Raw genomic sequence first — 17,305 nt, 5'->3', positions numbered from 1 at the left:
TGATACATGATACATAACTGCTAGCCTATATCGATGGTGTAAATATCTATAAGAAAAAAAAGAAAAATCAGAATGTATACAAACAATAAATGAAAAACAAACAAAACAAGCAAAAATTAATTAATTAATGCATAATGTATCATAAGCGTTCAGCAGCACTAACTTGATCACTGATTACTGATCCATCAGTAACCATGTTATTCTTCTGAATACGCCCGTTAATTGCGACCCACGATATAGCTGAAAACATTTATAAAGATTTTAATTCATATTTTACATTGATCATTATAACATTACATATACAATGTTAATAAAATTAAAAAAGTAGTTCCAAGCTGGTGGGAAAAAGTTGCGATGAATCCTCAACCTTCGACCACACTGGAAAAGTTAAGTTTTTCCACCAACGAAATTTTTTTCGATTGGTGTAAAAGACTTAAACACCAAGTTAGTGGTATATTTCTGGTATAATTGTAATATATATGGTATATTTTAAAATTGTTAAAAAAGATATCGCCTGGATCTTTTAGTGACTTTTCCACGGTCACATTAGCACTTCACGAATTTCATTCGCCAAGTGAGCACGCGGCTTCGTCTGATTCTGCAAAAGAAGTTTTTATTCTGTGACTTTTGTGAGAAGTTAACAACTGAAGGTATTGTGCTATTTTCTATATTTACCACATTTTTGAGGCACCAACCGCTTTAAGTAGGGCGGAGAATAATAAGTGCATGGTGTGCCCCGTAATTCTGCCATTGATTTTTTGTTTCACGTCACCTTGCGCTATATTCTGTAGTTATGTAATGTGCTAATTTTTTTTATTGTGTCGGTGGTGGTTTAACTAATTTTTTATGTATGGATGCGCAGTCCTGCTCGACTGCACCGAAAATAACTCCATGTATAAGTTTGGAAAAAGCCGAAAAGTGCTTACATAACCAGGCGAAGTAATTGTGCCGAAAAGATGTACGCCTTCAATAAAACACGTAACGAACTGGCCGTATAAACGGCCTTCTCAGGTCTATGATTTTTGTTAATTACAGTAAATCATAAATATCATAAGAAAAATTAATAAAGCCACGCTGCATAATTTTTCACCCATTTTTGCCCAATTTTTTTTGCAACCACGCTGGAACTGCCAACTTATGCAATTGGCACGAGTTGGCAGGCCGGCAACGTCGGTACAAAAAATTTGCAAATCTATTGCGGGTTTTTTTTTTTTAATGTCAATTATCCCACTAAAAAATTTATTTGGCTTGCTTTTACCATTTTAAAGAAAATGCAGGCGATTTATTAGTGAAAAGTGTGCAAATTGACTTATACTGCCTAGTCAGAGTAACCAACACAATGGCAAATTATTTCCATGTGCCAGTAGCGCCCTCTCGCTCACTCCTATGCCAGACACCAGCTGCGCGTGCAAGTGCTTAGCTGAGTTTGTGAGCGTGTGAATGTATGTAAATGTTCTGTTTCTTAAGAGAAAATTTAACCATTTCTCTTTTCTCTCCTTTCTTTTCTGACCTGCTTTCTTTATTTTTTAAAGAGAAAAAGTTCTTGCGAAAAACCCGCGAATTAAAATCAAGTTTTTTTTCCCGCAGTTCCTGAAATTTGTTTTTTTTTTTCTTAAAAGGAATTTAACCCCTTGTGACGTCAAACATTAAACTGCGTCTAGTATTCATGTGATTTTATGTTTATTTTGCCCCTTTGTGTGGCCTTTTAGCGCCATTTTGCACTGATTAGTGATTAGTGTTTATTATTACATCTCTCTGGCGGATCTCATCACATTTCTCGCCTCAGCGGAAATTTTCAGTAACATGAATGTTGTTTATTGCTCACCCTTTTTTGTTTAGTCTTGGAAATCGGATTCACACACTAAGCGAACAGTGAGCACTATAAACTTGGCCGTCGCTTAATTTTAGCAATTAAGCATTTTTGCAGCAACTCCGCTGCACATTTGTTCGGTCTTTTTATTTTTGATTTTGGGCAGCCGGCCAGCGGTATTTCTCTTTTGTTTTTTTATGTAATTTTGTAGCGATAGCGGGACCTTGAAAAAGCGTCACAGACAGTTATATAAATAAGTACACTAATACACTTGTATTAGCAGCGGTGTTTATCTAATCGCTTCACGCACTTTTTTTTCCGAGCTGCCGCCCTGCTTCCGCGTGCGCGAAAGAGATAGGGAGAGGCGAGTGAAGAGAGCGAGAGAGCGGCAGACGGACGTCAGAAAGCAAAGTCACATGCTAGCAGTGTTGCCTACGCTATCTTTTACAATGAAGCTAAATAGCTTAAAATAGCTGCATTCAAAAATATGTAGCTTGAAAATAATCTAAACGATTTTATTCAAAGCACTTATCTGAAAAGAAATAGCTTTCGATCTTAAAGTAATGTAATCATTACCCTGTTTTGTCTTTTTGTGTGTACTTGTGTCAACTCAAAATGTTTTCTTATTCAGATGCCTTCAGCCTAGTGGAACCCAAAATTTGTGCTTTTAACATAACACAATTTTGTTTTTTTAATTTTTTCCTTGTCGCATTTTTTCCATATAAATTCTTTAGGATTTTAAAGTATTGTCTTCTGCATTTGGTCAATCCTCTTCTGGCTATTAAATAGTTGAATTGGCAACTCTGCTACGCAGCTGACTCGGCTCTTTGCCAAATGTAAAATGTTGTGCGTGTTTTATTTTTTGGCAAGAATTTCGAAAGCGCCTCCGAAAACCTCGAAAGGGGCAAATGAAAAACAATTGGCCATATATGCATTTTTGGGCATGGCAAAATGAAACAAAAAGTGTTTTCTTTTCTAATGAGTTTTTGTACTCATTCGTACAACACTTCCTCTTATGCAACAAAAACGGCATTGAATTCTTAGCAACTGATAAGCGGCGATCTCTCGCTCTTTCTCTGCCTCAGCCCCCGCCCCTGTGTCTCTCTCGCTCCCACACGTGCTGTTGCTGTTGCCAACCGCTAGATGGAGCTCTCCGCATTTCGCACACTCGGTGAGAGCTCTCTCTCTCGCCTTCGCTCAACTGTTGCTGAACTTGACGATGACGACGACGACGACGTCGACGCCGACGCAGGCAGAGGCAGCGCAGGCTAGCTGGTTGATTTCGGCGAACGGAACTTTCACAAGCAATTCACTTGCCGTCCGGTGCAGACTTCTGACTTCCAGGGGAATAAGGATAATTTTTTTTCGGTTTTGTGCTGTGATATAAAACACATACAAATAGTACGTATGGCGACAACAAATTGAAAATCAATTGAAGTTACTACAACTGCAAATGCATCTGCATTCATCATCCCATTTAAACAAAAGTGGTTCTTTTTTTTCAAATCAAACCAAATGAAACTTAAACCAGAGCAATGAAAAGAATTTGCCTGGTTATGTAAAACAATAAGAGTTGAACTTGAATGTTTTTTTTTTTGTGGTGTGCGGTGCTGCTTTTCGTTCTTATGCAATCAATAACAATGAATTAAGAATAAACATAACCCTGGATTGGATACTACTACTCGGCCTTCGGTGGAAGCTTTCCACGTGCAGCTGTAGAATTTTTCCAGCTGGGGCTATGGCTATTACATCACGCGTCTTTTTCTCTTGGCCAAAAGCTTTGCTCTCTTCCAGTCAATCAAAAGTTTAACCCGATTAGATAACGGTTGTTTTGAAAGAGAGCCGAAACCGAAGAGAAACAAAGCTCTCTTTTCGCCAAGTGTGTTACATAAACCATTGACAATAGAATGCTAATTTAATTTCGCTGAATTTTATTGAAACACACACGGCTCTTGAAGAGTGGGGTCTGCTCTTGAAAAATTCTAAAATTAACGAAACACGCTTCAATGGCGAATGCCAGCTGCCAAAAAAGTGTGGCCTCTATAGCCATCTTGCTCACACCCACGCCAATGTTCATATACTGGCTTTTCCATTGAACTTTTTCTGTTCTATTCTGTTCTACTCTTATTTTTTGTTTTTTGTGCTGTGGTGTGGCAATTATGCAATCTCAAACATTACTCAATGAAAACCAGTAAAAGGTTGTTTTATTCAACTTGAACTGCATATGACTTATGCCATTCTAGATAAAATAAATTGGATAAGCAATTTATGCCACGTACCTAGCTATTCCCGACCGCAAAAGTTAACTCAACTCAACTCTTTTGTTATAACTGCTAAGAACTAAGCACAAATTTCCTACAACATTCATTTACTAAGCTCGGAGTCAAACCACGTGGCAAATTTAACCGGCTAATGTTCAATTTTTTTTCTCTCAAAACCAGTTATGCCGGCGACTGCTAGCACCCATACTAATACTATGTTTATTTGTTGTAACCAAAATGCTGACACCCCATTAATCATCAAATATATAATAAATCACCAATTTTAGTCTTAAGTTTTTGTTTTCATTCTTCTGCATGTTTAACAACTTCGCGATAAGTTTTCATTTGACGCTAAAATCTTTATATTTTACTCCATACTCACATTTAACCCAATTAGTGTTAATCCAAGTGCATGTTTTTTTGGTTTCGGCTTGTGTATCGCATCCCCACAAATTATTTAGAACATTGACAATTTTCACATTTTCATTTGGCTTTGGGCTATTCTTCTATTGTGCCTTCTGCACCTGTGTAAAGAAAGTGAACCGTACATCTACCATACATACTGTAAACGTAAATCGTAAATCGTAAATCGTAAATCGTAAACCGTAAGATTATGCAACGCATGGGGAGCGGCTCCTCCTGCATTCCATCCGTATATCAAGCACCACCTGCATGCCATTGGGATATCATCATCCACACCCATCACAGAAGTACCATCACCGGTATCAAAGCATATAAATCAAATCATCCAACGACGGCTGAAAGAGACCGAGCAAGACTAATGAGAGTATTGGGCAATTGCGCGATGTGTTTACAGCAAAATGGGCAAGGATTTTGATGCTGTTGGATTCGTCAAGGATTTCGCTGCCGGAGGCATCTCCGCAGCCGTCTCCAAGACCGCCGTCGCCCCCATTGAGCGTGTGAAACTGCTCCTGCAGGTTCAGCACATCTCGAAACAAATCAGTGCCGACAAGCAGTACAAGGGTATGGTTGATTGCTTTATCCGCATTCCAAAGGAGCAGGGATTCTCGTCGTTCTGGCGCGGTAACTTGGCCAACGTCATCAGATACTTCCCGACCCAGGCTCTGAACTTTGCCTTCAAGGACAAGTACAAGCAGGTGAGCTCAACTGGGAGTTGCTGGCATAGCAATTGGAGCCGAAAACTAACGCGCTTGTACCGATATGTAGGTCTTCCTGGGAGGTGTTGACAAGAACACCCAGTTCTGGCGCTACTTCGCCGGCAACTTGGCCTCCGGTGGTGCCGCTGGTGCTACCTCTCTGTGCTTTGTCTACCCCTTGGACTTTGCCCGTACTCGGTAAGTTGGAACAGAAGAGAAACGGACAAACTGTGCGGAAATTAACGAAAATCAATCTCTTTCTGTCGAACAGCTTGGCTGCTGATACTGGCAAGGGTGGCCAGCGTGAATTCACCGGTCTGGGCAACTGCTTGACCAAGATCTTCAAGAGCGACGGCATCGTTGGCTTGTACCGCGGCTTCGGTGTGTCCGTGCAGGGCATCATCATCTACCGTGCCGCCTACTTCGGCTTCTACGATACCGCCCGCGGTATGCTGCCCGACCCCAAGAACACACCCATCTACATCAGCTGGGCCATCGCCCAGGTTGTGACAACCGTCGCTGGCATCGTGTCCTATCCCTTCGATACCGTGCGTCGTCGCATGATGATGCAGTCGGGTCGCAAGGCCACCGAGATCATCTACAAGAACACACTGCACTGCTGGGCCACCATCGCCAAGCAGGAGGGCACTGGTGCCTTCTTCAAGGGAGCCTTCTCCAACGTTCTCAGAGGCACTGGCGGCGCTTTCGTGCTTGTGTTGTACGATGAGATCAAGAAGGTCTTGTAAATTAAATTATTAAATTATTCAAAACCAGCAAAATACAACAACATACAACAACAAAAACAAACAAGAAAACTAAACACTACCAGCTAATTATGTTAAATAACTGAAAGAGAACAGCTAAAGCAACAGCAACAGCAAAGTTTGATCTGCAACCAACAACACACACAATCTTACCAAGAACAACGGCAAGCAATAAGATCCCCCCCTCTTCCTTCCTCCCTCTCCCCTGATATAATTATGAAATTATATTAGTTATAATAATAACGGGGAACTAATTTACGGAACGATGGCCAGAGTCAATAGAACAACAACTATCACAGAGCAATGCTAGGAGACGAGGAGACGACTCAGCCAGCACCTGCGATACAACCCACTACACTGAAAGACGAACGAACATTGCGACGATATTGATTAGTATTGTTAAGTTTGGGTTAGGCTATTTACTAGATCCCATCATGCTGCTGGGTCGCGCCACATCTCCCCGGCCAAATCAGTGTTAAATCGATAAGTGGCAAGGAATCGACCGAAGACCTGTAGATTCTTTAGCCTCCGACACGACAAACAAACTCAACTTCGGTGGGTTTAAAAATATATAAAATTGATAAAAATAGTACAATGTTGTGTGTTTTTTCTTTCTGCGCTTTGGTTCAAGGGATCCTACTTGCCTGCGAGTATTGTGCAATGTGTTCTCCTTCGTTCTACAACTCGGTCAAATTGTGAATTTTATTTAAATTTATGAAATAATAGTAGCATACTTACATTGTGGTTTTGGTCTTGTGCAACCAAATGCAACATTCCGTCGTTCAAAATCGTTTAGTTTCCATACAGAGTGATTGGGACGAGAGCCTAAAAGCACACCTATGTATAATAATGCTACTAATGCAACAAAGTAGATTAAGATTTCAAATGCTTAACACCTGACTAGAAGAAAGAACATTTTATAATAATTTCAGTAAAACGTACAATAAAAAGCCAATCTGGAGATATATTTCGTCTTGTGGGTCGAATTAAATTTTTTACAATTATGATTTAACAATCATTTATATTCATTAAATATTCAACAGACAGAATCGCTTAGAAAAACCTTATTAAGAAAATTATATTATTTTTTCGCAAAGGAAAATTAACGTGTTGAATAATTATTGAAGTATTCAAAAGTAAAGCCAATATCTTATGAATATAGTCTTACAAGCTCAAACGTTTTATCAGCGAGTGCATATTTCATCCCCGTTTATTTTTTTTAAGACAGTATGACTAAGTTTCTTTATAAAGGGTCTGATGTGCTTGGTGTTTCCAATAAAAATTCAAACTTGAAAAATTTTAAGTCCACGTTGGCCGCGCCAATGCTTTCTCATGTTTTCGATTTGATCCGGCTCAGAACTTCGTCGACCTATGCCAGTTTAGATCTTGTCGTTTGTTGCTCAGTCAAAATTATAAATTGTGAAAAAAACGTATATTTTACGTACATTTTACCCTTTTTATACCCTCCAACTTTGATATTGAACTAAATCGTTTTAAGTAAAAGCAAACCGTGAATCCAACAATATGGGCGACGAAGGCGGCGGTGGCGGTCACAGCAAGGACCTCAAGGGCTTCCTCACGGACTTCATGATGGGCGGCGTTTCGGCGGCGATCGCCAAGACTGCGGTGGCGCCCATCGAGCGGGTGAAGCTGATCCTGCAGGTGCAGGAGGTGTCCAAGCAGATAGCGGCCGACCAACGCTACAAGGGCATAGTCGACTGCTTCATTCGCATTCCCAAGGAGCAGGGATTCTCGTCGTTCTGGCGCGGCAACTTGGCCAACGTGATCCGGTACTTCCCCACACAGGCCCTGAACTTCGCCTTCAAGGATGTGTACAAATCGGTTAGTTCTACAGCGACTTTGTCGGTCTTGGATCAGTATATATATATATTTATATGTAAATATCCTTCCCTTTAGGTCTTCCTTGGTGGCGTGGACAAGCACAAGCAGTTTTGGCGCCACTTTGCTGGTAATTTGGCCTCTGGCGGTGCAGCAGGTGCCACATCTTTATGCTTTGTATATCCTTTGGATTTCGCTCGAACCCGGTGAGTTTCAGAGAAGTTGTTCATTAAATTAATCAAGCTTTTACACAACTTTATTTCTCCTAATACCCTAAAAATCATTTTCAAATTAATTAGTATTTTAAGGGTCTTCCTTATTAAAAATTTATTTTAATTGGGATTTAATTGCTTTAACAAACATCATTTGTTCGTTAAATAACAGAAACCATAACTTCCTTTCTCGCTAGATATCAGTTATTTTGAGGCATATATTAAATTATTAAGCCTCAAAATGAATTTAATAATTATTTATATTTTTGCCGACAGCTTGGCCGCCGACGTGGGCAAGGGTGGCAATCGGGAGTTCAACGGCCTGATCGACTGCCTGATGAAGGTGATGAAGAGTGACGGCCCCATTGGCCTGTACCGCGGCTTCATTGTCTCGGTGCAGGGCATCGTCATCTACCGGGCCGCCTACTTCGGCTTCTACGACACGTGCCGCGACTTCTTGCCGAACCCCAAGAGCACACCGTTCTACGTGAGCTGGGCGATTGCCCAGGTGGTGACCACCGTGGCCGGCATTGCGTCCTACCCCTTCGACACCGTGCGCCGGCGCATGATGATGCAGTCGGGGCTGAAGAAGTCCGAGATGATCTACAAGAACACGGCCCACTGCTGGGTGGTGATTGCCAAGCAGGAGGGCATCGGCGCCTTCTTCAAGGGCGCCCTATCGAATATCATCCGCGGCACTGGCGGCGCCCTAGTGCTCGCCATCTACGACGAGATGAAGAAGTACCTTTAGCAGCCAAGCAGCCTTTGTGCCGACCTTCTGCATCATGATGAGCCGCACCAGCGAAGATGCCCCGCCGGCAGAATGCCCTTCCCCTTTTGCAGCGAAGGATTGGGGCCGCCAATAAATTAAAATGATTTGATGGCAGGTGGTAAGATCACTACTGCCCCTCCTCCTCTCATTTTGTATTCGCATTGGTTGAGAAAATACAAATAATTTATTGAACTTAAATCTTTGTTGCGCTCTTGTTTTTTTTTCTTCGCGTTTTTCTGTTTTGTTTTTTTTTTTGTTTTGTGCATGTGTTTATTGTCTAGGGTGGGCCGCTTTAAGCAAACATCCTCCAAGTATTTGATACAAATTTGTATCATTCTAGAATGCTAGCACTTTTGTTAACTGATTTAAACTGCGATTTCTTCAATTGTCTTAAAAGTCGTTAAGTTAAAAAAAGACCTAAAAAATACGTTTTTCGAAATAGTTTTCGTGGGACTGTTTTACCTAGTTTCATTTTAACATTCAATAGTTAATTCAATACTTTTTCATCCTCTAGATATTATCTATTAATCTTTAAAAACTAAGATTTATAAAATTATTATTTCATGGACATCTCTATTTTAACATTTTCAATTTTAAAGACTGAAATCAATATTTCCGAAATAATTTTCGTAGGACTATGCTAGGTTTACTTAGTTTCAGAAAAAAATATTTAGTAGTTAAAAAAGCATTTTTCCGCGCTCAAAATATTTTCTATTAATCTTCAAAATTTGAGATGTAAAAAGTAATTATTTCTTTGACTGCTATGTACTAATTTCAATTTCTTTGGAGGGTCCACCCTAGTCTTTCTCGTAGATGTGTTTGTGTGCGGGTTGGTTTTAACTTAAATGTTAGTTAGGCATTAAAATAACATTAAAAACACATCAAGACATGTCGATTTGCATGTGTCCTCTCGCATAAATTAACAACAAAAACACGAATACGTTTACAAAAAAAATTAAGAGGCGAAACTATACAAGTAGGCGAACAACTGCACTTATTCTGTAAACAATTAGAAATTATTCTACGCTAAGCTCCAGCCTTGAGTGTGCAGGACTTAGTGGGTGGCCCCGGACCTGTGGGCGAGGAAGAGGAAGTACGTGCCCGCCGCGTAGGCCAGGAAGTTGAAAAGGCCGAAGACTCCGGCGGCCGTGTTGGATCCGGCCCCCATGCCCGAGACATCCGACCATCTGGCCAGCTGGACAATGAATCCGATGAAGTACAGCAGCGTCAGCACGGCGGTGGTGAGCAGCTCCTGTTTGGGATTAAGATGGATGGCTATTAGAACTATACTTGTCTTAGATTTAGGAAATCTTAATTTACTTTAAGGAGCAATGACCCAAACATGGCCGAAATTATGAGCCTACTATGTTAAAGCTGCGTTCAAAATAATAGTAGTGAAAAATTGTAATGTTTTTGAGAACAAAAACCTTTGATACTGTTTTAGTTTTTTAAGAAAAATAAAAACTACATAATTCCTTTAAAATTAACTTTTCAGTACATTGTAGTCAGTAGGAAAAAATTACCCAAGGCTATAAGGCAAGCCCATCGTTAAGACTGTGTTAAGTTTAATACTTCTTAAAATCAAAGAATTTTTCCCAATGTTAAGGAATTTTTTCCTGAGTGTATATCCTAGATATATACATATAAGTCCCACTCACCGAGAATATCCAATTGACGGCCACGTTAAGGGCCTCGCGAATACCCAAGAAATAGGCCGCGATCAGCAGAATGGTGATTATGAACGAGATGACGATCACAAACATAAAAAACGAGGTGGCCGAGGTTAAGGGCGGAGAGGCCAGGGCCATGCAGATAATGCCCAGTACCTGTGAATATAAAAAGGATAAGAGGAAGCGTTCATGAGTAACAATATCAATAGTTTTCAAGTACAAGAGTTTCCCAAAGTTTCCGAATACACAGTATACAAGCCAATCTAAACAATAACTCCCCGAGAAAGAATATTACATCCCTTTTTTTGTTTGACAAAAATGGTTAAAAAATAAAAATACTAGTAATTTTAGTTCTGGACTTTTAATGTTTTTTCTCAATGCTCGCCCAGTTCGTGATCTCCAATTGATGGGCGCCTCTTCAAGGCCACATTTTGAATCTTGACTGGGCGAATCGTGATGTCAGCTTTAATTGAATCCACGCTATGAACGAAATGGCTGTGAATTCAAAAATTAATTCTGCACATATACAAACATTATTTTAGTTCTTATGAAGAAGAGATCGAAGAAGTTGTGACTGCAACAATTCGCTTTACTTTTCATAATTAAATAGTCAAAAAATTAAAGCTAATCGATTTAGTTATTCTTCGTTATTAAAAAGAGCTAAAGGTTGAGATCTAGTAAGATCCTAGTTCCATTTCGGTCTCATCGTTTCATCATAGTGTTTAATAGCCTTTTATTAATCTGATAAAAAATAAATTTTTCAATATCTTAACAATATTATTCTCTAAAAAGCAAATGTACAAACATTTTTCATAATAATTATAATTTATCTTATTTAGTTTATTTTAACGATTTTTTATTTGAGAGTTTAATTATTATTTCCTATGAATTTAAGTCCAAGATTTGTTAGAACTGAGCGATGTGCTTCGACGACTCAATATATTCAAACAATTTTTATAGATAACTATGTTTAAGTAATTTGTTCAGAACCTTACCGAAATTCAACCAAATTTAATCGTGATTTGGTCGGTTAAGTACCTTTGGAACTAAATACTGGATGACAGGTCGTGATGACACACATTCTACTGCAACTGATGCTCCGATGACGTGGTTGTTTGTACAATTAAAAGGCAATAAGCTTTTGGCGACAAAAAAATATATGAAAAACAAAAGAAACAGAAAAAAACACAAATGAAAACAAGCAGGTGCGCAGTCGACTTGAGCATTTGGTTTTGGCTAAAACAAAAGGTACACGAAAAGTGAAAGCTGAAAGTTGGTAGTCGAGCCAAAAGCGACATGTTGTTTCTGTTTCTGTTGCTTTTGCTTTTGTTTGTGCTGTCTCCTTTGTTTTTTTGGCTTTTGTTTTTTTGCCATCTAACTGGCAAACAATTAACTAACAGCAGCAGCAAATCAAAGGTTGATTGAACCGTCAGCGATTTGTTGATCTTGAATTGCATTCCCAGCGACAGCAGTGAACACTTTTCAAATGGTGTTCTTCGTGTTTTTTGTTTTTTTTTTGGTTCGCACTGCCCCACAAATTTGCGTCACTTTTCAAATATTAGAGAAAGAAATCGGTCTCGGAATTATACGAATTTTTACTTTTCTAAACATAATTTATAGATGCTTTTTTTTTGTGTACTTGTGTGTGTATATATTAACGACAAGATTTGCATATACATGGGCGTAGATATGTGTTTTACTGGTGAGGTCTGTTGGTCACATAGTCTTATATACATAGTTTTTATGTATTTCGTAACGCTCCAACAGCCAAGACAAACGGCAAGAAAAAGAATAAGAACTGCGGTTTGTTATACACTTTGGCCATATATATGTATAATACATATAGTAACGAGCAATTTGCCTTGTGGAGCATGAAAGGGTGCATCAAAGTATATCGATCACGGTTTCAGCATAATTATGTATGTACTTTTTCTGCGCAATCAATGACGCGAAACGCCACTGAAATTGGATCTAGATCTTGGCCTCCGTTTATACGGTCTGGGTCCCTACAAATCCAATACCAAAATATATAAAGCCTTTACTTTGTAGTGAAATTTCGAAAGTGACACGTTTTTAATTATAGTTTTGTGTTATAATTTTAATTTCGAACATTCGTCACTATGATTTTTTTTCAGTGTATCAGTTTCAGTTTTTTTTTCTGTGAATTTCAATGGAAGCCACAGAAGTTTCAGACATACAAGATCGATTTAAACCTAATAATTAAACAAAAAAAAAACATTTTTATTCTTACATTTTTTTTTTTTTGCATTCTTTTATAGTTTTTATCTTTTGTATACCCGACGTAAGTTTAAGCTAACTTGCTAAGAAATAGCTAAAATCTGGTATTGGGGGGTCACAATTGGGTCAACGCACATTCTTGTGTTGAATCAGGTTTAATTTAAAAAAGTCCACGACATAAATATTTGTTCTGTGCAATGGGTTAAACAATAGAGATAGCTATGATTGCTCAATATAGATAAACGCAGTTCAGTGGCCAAATGGTAAATAAATTCATGATATGCTTTGCAAAATCATATAATATATATCATATATAGAGCTCTATATATAGCGGTCCCTTTCCGTGCAACTTGCTCGTTAGCAACCTGTTAACCGGGCCAAGACGTAGCTTAAAAGATGAGCTCACTTTTCTCAGCGCAGTGCACTTAGTCAGCGTCAATTACCTTAAATGTACACAAATACACAATATACAAACATGTATTTGCATAGCATTGTGCACTTAGTACAGTGCGTTTCAATGCTGTAAAACCATTAATAATGTAGATTTGTAACTAAGTATTTAAAATCCAGGAGATACAAATTCAAGCTAATGAGTAAAAGTTTGTAAGGTAAATAAATTTGGAAATCACTTTATTTTTTAATAAATACTTAAAAGGTATGCCCTAGGCATGTGACCTAAATAGATTAATACAAATTTGAAATCTATTTTCCCGAGAGGCTACAATATTTCTTAAGCGTATATTAAATTATAATATACTCCTACGTCTTTCAGACCTTTGCTATCAGTCAAAGACCAATCGGCTTACGTATATGGAACGCACTGTTTGTGCCCATAAAAGAATGGATGCCGTAACGATCGATCGCATTCTCCAATCCGCCAACAAACAGCAGCAACTGTCTAAGGCGAAATTACTTTCTGGTACAAAATTTCTTGAACGACACAGAATGTGTGTCATAATTTCCGCTATTGGCGAGAACATTAAAATTAAAATCCACGACAATAATGCCAAACAATGTTGCTGGGTATGCGCAGCTTTGGCAGCTTCCAAAATATCTTACGTAATTGCTATTATAAAAAATTCTCAAAGGCAGGGACCAAGACCAACAAAACTTAATAATAAATCGTGCTTGTTCCGATTTGCATATATTTTGTTGTATGTGTATATTTATGTGTATATATAGAGCAAACTTGGCCATGGAATGCAAAAACTTATATATGCCCGATCTACTTTATACATAAGTTGGGTCCAAAATGCTAATTGCCCGGGGCAGTACGATAAGATAGGCCGAATTGGATTGCAAGTCCTGAGAAAGTGTAATGATACTGGACTAAGGGGCGGATGAGTAATGGCCCCGGGGCAAACTAGCAGTCAGGTGTCAGGCATCAATTGCCTTATCGCAAACGATGGCTACCGAATCTTCCTCGTCACCCCCGAATTTTCCTCAACTTTCCCATGGACTCGCACAGGTGGTCGCCTCATTATCGCCCACCTCACGCGGATAACGGGGCGTATGAGTAACAGCCGATTAGCCAGTTTTCCATCTATGCGCGAAATTCGGGCAAAATGAGTCACGTTCGGTTAACCCATGGTAAACCAAAAGCACTTTGAGTAGTTTGAATGTGTTTGAAAAAAAAAAAAAAAAAAATTAAAAGCTATATTTTTTGTTTGTATATATTTATTTTTCACAAGTCTTAAGATATATTATTTTAATGTAACCAAAATACTAACACATTTTGCAGTAATATGATTTTATAATTATTTAATAAACAAACGAAATTGAGTCAAAATAATTGTATAATATGTATATTTGTTGTTTTTAAACTAAAACCAAAACTTCTAGTTACAGGATGTTTGTGGGAAAAGAATATTTAATATTTAAAGTTCATAGGGTTTTAAATGACTTAACCATTTAATTAGCTTAAATTATTTATTTAGAGGGTTAAGACCTCTCGATTTCAGTTGGGAACTACGCAGGTGCATATATGGCCCTGTGTTTTTTTGTGGCCACGTTAAGTGAAGCACTTTTACATATTTATATTCCGCTGAGACTATCAGCAGACTATCGCCAAAAGGCGACCGATAAGATTAGTGGCCACAAAAATCCCATTTGACAGACACAAAGAAAACCAGAAACCAAAAATATAAACGGCCATTTGTGACATCAATTCACTTGCAAAGAGATAAGTGGTTAGTTTCGTTTTAGCCAAATCAGTGTGAGTTAAAAAACCCTTCGAGGACTGCAGGAATATCAAAGAATATAATCGGAGCTTGTCGGAGCAGAAAATCAATAAATAACACTTAATAACCCAACAGTTTATTGCGATGGTAATCATATCAGCAATTTCGCCCCCTTACCATATTCCTCGCCCCAATTATATTCACTATTGATTTTTTATGACAACCGACGGACAGTTAATAATGCATTTTTCATGTGTGCGCCCCAGCAGTTGTCGGCGCCTGAATCCTTCAAACTTGTCCCTAAACAGAATGCTAAATATGGTGGATATGTTATATAGGATTATGGTATGCTCAAAACTCAGCATGTGAAACTCGTAGAAGTACACACAAATTAAAAACTCATGGATTAAATTAGGTTAGAGTTGTATTATAAGTAAACTAAAGACTTTATGAAGTTATGTTTTCAATTAAATTCAATTCTTTGTTTTTTTTTTTAAATTTTTAAGCCGAGGTGTTTCCATTTTATTTCTGAGCTATTATTGAAATTTCGAAAGTTTAATTTTGCTACTTTGAAAAGATACTTGTTTTTTTCCCTTTTCTAACCCTATGGTTTAATATAAAGAGTTTACTTTTCATACTCTAAAATTCTTCTTATGAAGAAGATTTTTATGGTCCATTTTTTTTTTTCGGTGTATCAACACTTGTGAGTTCGAGTGCGAGTATTATGTGTTGGCGTAAATGCAGTGCCCACACGACTTCATTTGTGCCCATTGCGGCTGTGGGAAAAATCAAAGCTCCAAATACCAGGCCAAATGGAGTATTTCGTCTGTTAACTTCTCCTCAAAATTTGTGCAGGGGTCTTAGAGTGGGGGCCCAATTGACCACATGGCATTGGGCTCACATGTTTGCAGTTCCCAAAAGCTGTCTCCCCCTATCTTATCCGCCCTAAGTTTAATGAGATCCTGACATACCTATATGTGCCATATACACACTTATTGATATATTTCTAGCACTGAATACACTGGGCTTTCTTAAGCCCCAAGATATCTCGATATAGAATGGTGGGCAAACGCAACATATAGATAAGTGTTCAATTTATGACGATAACAGTTCGTGACTGTTTTCTGAACCTCTTCTCTTCTAAAGTTTTTATAGTTATTGCTTCATTTCAGAAAACTAAGATTACAAACGAAATAATGAATAGTTATTTGGGGTATGTGGATTAAAAATAAACTCAAGCTACATTTTTATCGTATTAATATAATATTAATAGAATATAGTTCTTCCGGCATGTGTTGATATGTTTAGCCGGCTAAATTTTTTACCATTAGACATTGTAACTTTATGTACATAGGTCACAAACACTCAAAATACATTTTTTGGTATGTGTTGTTTATCAACTAACATAAATTTAGCAACTTTTTGTGTCATAGTTCAACCCATTAAAAAGATTTAAGATAGCACTATCATCTTTTTAAAATTTGAAAAATATATGCTCTCGAAACTTTTGGAATCTTGAATATGACCACATTTAAATTTGGCGGTTGAGTGGATTTTTTTCCTACGATTTCAGTGTTGCTAAAAAGAAATGTGGATCGTGTTTAATATAATAATAATAATATATTAAAAACTTTTTTTTTGAAAGTGTGAATAATGTTAAATATAGATTATTTCTCTGTTAAGATCAAAGTTTCCAGTTCAGAATTTGTTTTCAATTTATTTTGGGTACTCACAAACTGGACAATTTTGATAATGCCCGGGATGGTGCGGAAATAGTCGATGTTGAGACGGATGGCGCTCCCGAAACCGCCATCGGCGGTCGGATTTGCCCCACCGGGTGGGCCATTCGTCGTTGTTGTTGTTGTACGCTCGATATTGACCACGGTCTCGACCATATTGTTGCTGCTTTTTGTTGTTGTTGTTGTTGTTTAGTTATTGGCGCGGGAGTTGAGCTCTGGGCAACTATTTTTAAACACTTGTCTCGCGATTGTCACAATAAAATAAGACAAAAAATAACCACTGGTCGATCGGCGGCTATATCTATATCTATATATTTATATCTCAGCGCGCTTCTGAATTTCAAATATAAATTGTGTGTGGATGTGTGTATCTGCTGAAGTAAGGCAATAATAGCTATCCGTGCGATGCGTTGCGGATTGCTGGCGTTGTTTTGTCCACGGCGGTCGCTTGTCGACTGAACTGCGAAACGCTGGCTGCGCCGCTGCTGCAAGCTAACGGTTAACTTTAGTGAGCGCCGCTCACTCACTCACGCGCGCTCTCGCTCGCTCTCCCACTTGGTTAGCTAGTTAGTTAGTTGCGCGCGCCCTTTAACGACGCCCCTGCGCCAAACCACAGCTCACAGCCCACCGCCCACCTCCATCCCCACCCCCTCGCAGACAAACTAGTTTGCTGCGCCTGCGCCACCGCCGCCGATTCTTAGA

The 17,305-nt window shown here is 38.6% G+C and overlaps 3 protein-coding genes across 4 annotated transcripts; 2 read left to right on the top strand and 1 right to left on the bottom strand.

Moving 5' to 3' along the window:
* Nucleotides 1-491: 491 nt before the first annotated feature.
* On the top strand, nt 492-6,548 carry LOC128265086 (ADP,ATP carrier protein). 2 transcript variants are annotated; one of them, XM_053000899.1, is made up of 4 exons: nt 492-650; nt 4,889-5,189; nt 5,260-5,387; nt 5,461-6,548. In XM_053000899.1, exons 2-4 carry the CDS (start codon nt 4,893-4,895, stop codon nt 5,933-5,935), a joined length of 900 nt encoding a protein of 299 aa, XP_052856859.1. In that variant the 5' UTR covers nt 492-650; nt 4,889-4,892; the 3' UTR covers nt 5,936-6,548. The 2 variants fall into 2 exon arrangements, with proteins under 2 accessions (XP_052856859.1, XP_052856860.1); XM_053000900.1 differs by lacking the exon at nt 492-650 and adding an exon at nt 3,053-3,211.
* A 667-nt stretch (nt 6,549-7,215) lies between these two features.
* LOC128265085 (ADP,ATP carrier protein) lies at nt 7,216-9,714 on the top strand. The gene is made up of 3 exons (XM_053000898.1): nt 7,216-7,795; nt 7,871-7,998; nt 8,281-9,714. Exons 1-3 carry the CDS (start codon nt 7,478-7,480, stop codon nt 8,753-8,755), a joined length of 921 nt encoding a protein of 306 aa, XP_052856858.1. The 5' UTR covers nt 7,216-7,477; the 3' UTR covers nt 8,756-9,714.
* LOC128265087 (CKLF-like MARVEL transmembrane domain-containing protein 3) lies at nt 8,942-17,075 on the bottom strand. Its single transcript, XM_053000901.1, has 3 exons — nt 16,598-17,075; nt 10,435-10,602; nt 8,942-10,028 (listed from the first exon to the last, which is right to left on the bottom strand). The coding sequence occupies exons 1-3, from the start codon at nt 16,757-16,759 to the stop codon at nt 9,831-9,833; spliced, it is 528 nt and encodes a 175-aa protein (XP_052856861.1). The 5' UTR covers nt 16,760-17,075; the 3' UTR covers nt 8,942-9,830.
* Nucleotides 17,076-17,305: the final 230 nt, after the last annotated feature.

The sequence above is a fragment of the Drosophila gunungcola genome, unplaced genomic scaffold (assembly GCF_025200985.1).
Source record: "Drosophila gunungcola strain Sukarami unplaced genomic scaffold, Dgunungcola_SK_2 000091F, whole genome shotgun sequence".
NCBI classification, from domain to species: domain Eukaryota; kingdom Metazoa; phylum Arthropoda; class Insecta; order Diptera; family Drosophilidae; genus Drosophila; species Drosophila gunungcola.
Note: the sequence above shows the minus strand (reverse complement) of the source record. Positions and strands in the feature narration are given on the sequence as shown.

Bases quoted from the DNA above. Each gene is read 5' to 3' on its own strand.
- LOC128265087 (XM_053000901.1), bottom strand. From the start codon at position 16,759: ATGGTCGAGACCGTGGTCAATATCGAGCGTACAACAACAACAACGACG. The intron at 10,603-16,597 runs GTGAGTACCCAA...TTATATTCACAG, and splicing joins TTATCAAAATTGTCCAGTTT to GTACTGGGCATTATCTGCAT. The intron at 10,029-10,434 runs GTGAGTGGGACT...AATCCCAAACAG, and splicing joins CCGTCAATTGGATATTCTCG to GAGCTGCTCACCACCGCCGT.
- LOC128265086 (XM_053000899.1), top strand. From the start codon at position 4,893: ATGGGCAAGGATTTTGATGCTGTTGGATTCGTCAAGGATTTCGCTGCC. The intron at 5,190-5,259 runs GTGAGCTCAACT...ACCGATATGTAG, and splicing joins TCAAGGACAAGTACAAGCAG to GTCTTCCTGGGAGGTGTTGA. The intron at 5,388-5,460 runs GTAAGTTGGAAC...TCTGTCGAACAG, and splicing joins TTGGACTTTGCCCGTACTCG to CTTGGCTGCTGATACTGGCA.
- LOC128265085 (XM_053000898.1), top strand. From the start codon at position 7,478: ATGGGCGACGAAGGCGGCGGTGGCGGTCACAGCAAGGACCTCAAGGGC. The intron at 7,796-7,870 runs GTTAGTTCTACA...CCTTCCCTTTAG, and splicing joins TCAAGGATGTGTACAAATCG to GTCTTCCTTGGTGGCGTGGA. The intron at 7,999-8,280 runs GTGAGTTTCAGA...TTTTGCCGACAG, and splicing joins TTGGATTTCGCTCGAACCCG to CTTGGCCGCCGACGTGGGCA.